General features: G+C 39.3%; 1 protein-coding gene across 1 annotated transcript; it reads left to right on the top strand.

The window, feature by feature from the left end:
• Positions 1–833: 833 nt before the first annotated feature.
• Positions 834–1,294, top strand: LOC129400046 (dynein light chain Tctex-type protein 2B-like). The gene has a single exon (XM_055122736.1). The coding sequence runs from the start codon at positions 851–853 to the stop codon at positions 1,292–1,294; it is 444 nt and encodes a 147-aa protein (XP_054978711.1). The 5' UTR covers positions 834–850.
• Positions 1,295–3,860: the final 2,566 nt, after the last annotated feature.

The following is a 3,860-nucleotide window of genomic DNA, read 5'->3' on the forward strand; positions in this document are numbered from 1 at the left end:
TTTTTATAACATCATACATCCTTCTGCTATTTGGTCAATATTTTCATATCATGTTTCATATTCAATTAATCTCAAGAACAATGAATTGATGTTTCTCTCCCATTGCTTGGACTTTAACTTTGAGATACCATTTTTTTATTTTGTTCTTTAGGAATGAAGAAAATATTTATGAGAATCATCAATTAAATTTAATATGTATGTTTAATATATGGACATAGACCTACTATCTATGTTACAGAATAAAATTAGAATACTATTTGTGTTTATGCTTCTACTTATACTCCCAAATTTCATATTTCTAAGTCACAATTAATAATGTACTATATAGTCATTTTTTTCTAACTACAGAACAATCTGACAAGGAAATAATATCTTTCTAGTAATCCAACTGGGTTCTCACTTTAAGCCCCTTGCTTTTTAGGGTTTCAGGTACCCTAGCTTTTGTCCACATTTCTGTAGGGCTTCCTCTGTTGCACTATGACTTGGGAACTACATATGAGGTGAGAACCTGACCAAACTGTTTCCCTGGGAATCTCAGAAACTTTCTCCCAGTTTCAGTTTAGTGCTACGCAGTGGAGCGTATGTCCCTCATGCTCTCTTGAATTGGCCAAAGAGCTCTCCTTCTGTCCCTATGTAATGACTTCAGACACATTTCTGTGACTGATATAAATTTGTCTGTCGATTTTGCAGTGCTTGCAGAAATGAGTAGATACAGTTTCTCCTGATTTGTTGATCTTGGTTCTGTAGTACCAAGAGAAGAAATTTTTACCAAGATAATTCTAGCCATCTACAGTATTATTTAAAATAATATAGAGAGGCGCGCGGCATCTCCCCGGCGACGGCTCAAAACATGGCTTCGTATCGGGCCGTCTCCTTCTCGGTAGCGCAGTCCAACAGCACGGTCGATGGGGTGGCAGAGACGGAGAATCTGGGGGAGTCTGAGAACACCTACATTCTGAGGCCCATTTTCCAGCAAAGGTTCAGGCCCTATGTGGTTAAAGACTGCATCCATGCTGTGATCAAGGAGGAATTGGCAAATGTTGAATATTCTCCAGAAGAAATGCCTCAGCTCAGAAAACATTTATCAGAAAGCATTAAAGATAAGTTAAAAGAAATGGGATTTGATCGATATAAAATGGTGGTACAAGTAGTGATTGGAGAACAAAGAGGTGAAGGAGTATTCATGTCTGCCCGCTGTTTCTGGGATGCTGACACGGACAACTACATGCATGATGTCTTCATGAATGACAGTTTATTCTGTGTTGCAGCAGCATTCGGATGTTTCTACTATTGAATTTATATTCACCAAGGGATATATACAACAGGAAGAAATCACACGCCTAAACGTATACGCACCTAATGAACGACCAGCTAAATACTTAAAAGAACTCCTAACAGAATTTAAGGAGGACATAACTAGCACCACGATAGTAGTTGGAGATTTCAACACTGCCTTATCACCTCTGGATAGATCGACAAGAACAACACTCAGCAAGGAAACGATGGCCCTGAAGGAAGAAATGGAGGAGACAGGGCTAATAGACCTATACAGGGCTATACACCCCAAAAAGAAAGAATACACATTCTTTTCCAGCGCACACGGAACGTTTTCCAAAATAGACCATGTTCTGGGCCACAAATTATACCTTAATAGAATTGGGAAGACAGAAATTGTTTCAACTCTCTTTTCAGACCATGATGCACTGAAGATGGAAGTCAATCATGCACAGACGCAGAGAACCAAATCAAACACTTGGAAGTTAAACAACTCACTATTGAACAATGAGTGGGTCACGGAGGAAATCAAGAAAGAAATTAAGAGATACCTCGAAACAAATGAGAATGAAGACACAGGCTACCAGAACCTATGGGACGCAGCTAAAGCTGTGTTAAGGGGAAAATTTATAGCTCTGCAAGCCTTCCTCAGAAAGGAAGAAAGGGCCTATATAGATAGCTTGACTTCGCAGCTCAAGATCTTAGAAGAGGACCAGCAAAAGGAACCCAAACCAGATCGAAGGAAAGAAATAATAAAACTTAGAGCAGAAATTAACGATATGGAAACCCGAAAAACAATCCGTAAGATCAATGAAACAAAGAGCTGGTTCTTCGAGAAAATAAATAAGATTGATAAACCGCTAGCAAGACTCACAAAGAAAGAAAAAGAGAAAACCCTAATAAACCGAATCAGAAATGAAAAGGGGGACATCACAACAGAAACCAAGGAGATTCAAAGGATCATCAGAGACTACTTTGAAAGTCTGTATGCCACGAAGCAAGAGAACCTAAAAGAAATGGACGAATTCCTTGACTCCTACAATCTCCCAAGACTGAGCCAAGAAGACGTGAAATACCTCAATAGGCCCATAAATATCAAGGAAATCGAAACTGTAATCAAAAGTCTCCCCAAAAACAAAAGCCCAGGTCCAGACGAATTCACTGGCGAATTCTTCCAAACATTTAAGGAAGACTAGTTGCCAGTTCTCCTCAAGCTTTTCCAGGAAATTGAAAAGACAGGAACCCTTCCGAACAGTTTCTACGAGGCACATATCTCCCTAATACCAAAAGCAAACAAAGACACCACTAACAAAGAAAACTATAGACCAATATCCTTGATGAACACCGATGCGAAGATCCTCAACAAAATACTAGCAAATAGAATCCAACAACTCATCAAAAAGATCATACACCATGACCAAGTGGGATTCATCCCGGGGATGCAAGGATGGTTTAACATTCGGAAATCAATCAACATAATCCATCACATCAGCGAAGGTAAAGATAAAAACCATATGATCATATCCATAGATGCAGAGAAAGCATTTGACAAGATCCAACACCCATTCATGATAAAAACTCTCACCAAAATGGGTTTTGGAGGAACTTTTCTCAAGATAGTCAAAGCCATCTACCACGAACCTAGGGCAAGCATTATCATCAATGGAGAAAAACTAAGGGCTTTTCCTCTAAGATCGGGGACAAGACAAGGATGCCCACTCTCACCACTTCTCTTAAATATAGTATTGGAAGTATTAGCAATAGCCATCAGGCAAGAAAAAGATATTAAGGGGATTCAGATCGGAAAGGAAGAAATCAACCTCTCACTACTCGCAGACGATATGATGCTATACCTAGAGAAACCTAAAAGCTCTAGTAAGAAACTCTTAGAAACAATTGACCTATACAGTAAAGTCGCAGGCTATAAAATCAATACCCAAAAATACATGGCCTTCCTATATGCAAACAACCAGACAGAGGAAAGGGACATGAAAAAAGCAATCCCATTCACAATTGTGCCCCAGAAAATCAAATATCTTGGAATCAGCTTAACTAAAGAAGTAAAGGACCTCTACAAAGAAAACTATAAAACTCTACTCCATGAAATAAAAGAGGACATGAGGAAATGGAAACATATCCCCTGCTCATGGATAGGGAGAATAAACATTGTCAAAATGGCAATACTCCCAAAAGCATTATACAGATTTAACGCGATCCCTATAGGGATACCCATGGCATTCTTCAAAGAAGCGGAGCAAGCAATCCTGAAATTTATATGGAACAATAAACGCCCACGGATAGCTAAAACAATTCTTGGGAAAAAGATGATGGGAGGCATCACCCTCCCCAACCTTAAACTCTACTACAAAGCGGTAACAATTAAAACAGCATGGTACTGGAACAAAGGCAGAGCTGCAGACCAATGGAACAGGGTGGAATATCCCCACACACAACCTCAAATGTATGATCATCTAATCTTTGATAAAGGAGCAAGAGATGTGAAGTGGAGCAAGGAAAGTCTCTTTAACAAATGGTGCTGGCACAATTGGACAACCACATGCAAAAAAAATGGGCTTAGAACTCGA

The sequence above is a fragment of the Sorex araneus genome, chromosome X, assembly GCF_027595985.1.
Source record: "Sorex araneus isolate mSorAra2 chromosome X, mSorAra2.pri, whole genome shotgun sequence".
NCBI classification, from domain to species: domain Eukaryota; kingdom Metazoa; phylum Chordata; class Mammalia; order Eulipotyphla; family Soricidae; genus Sorex; species Sorex araneus.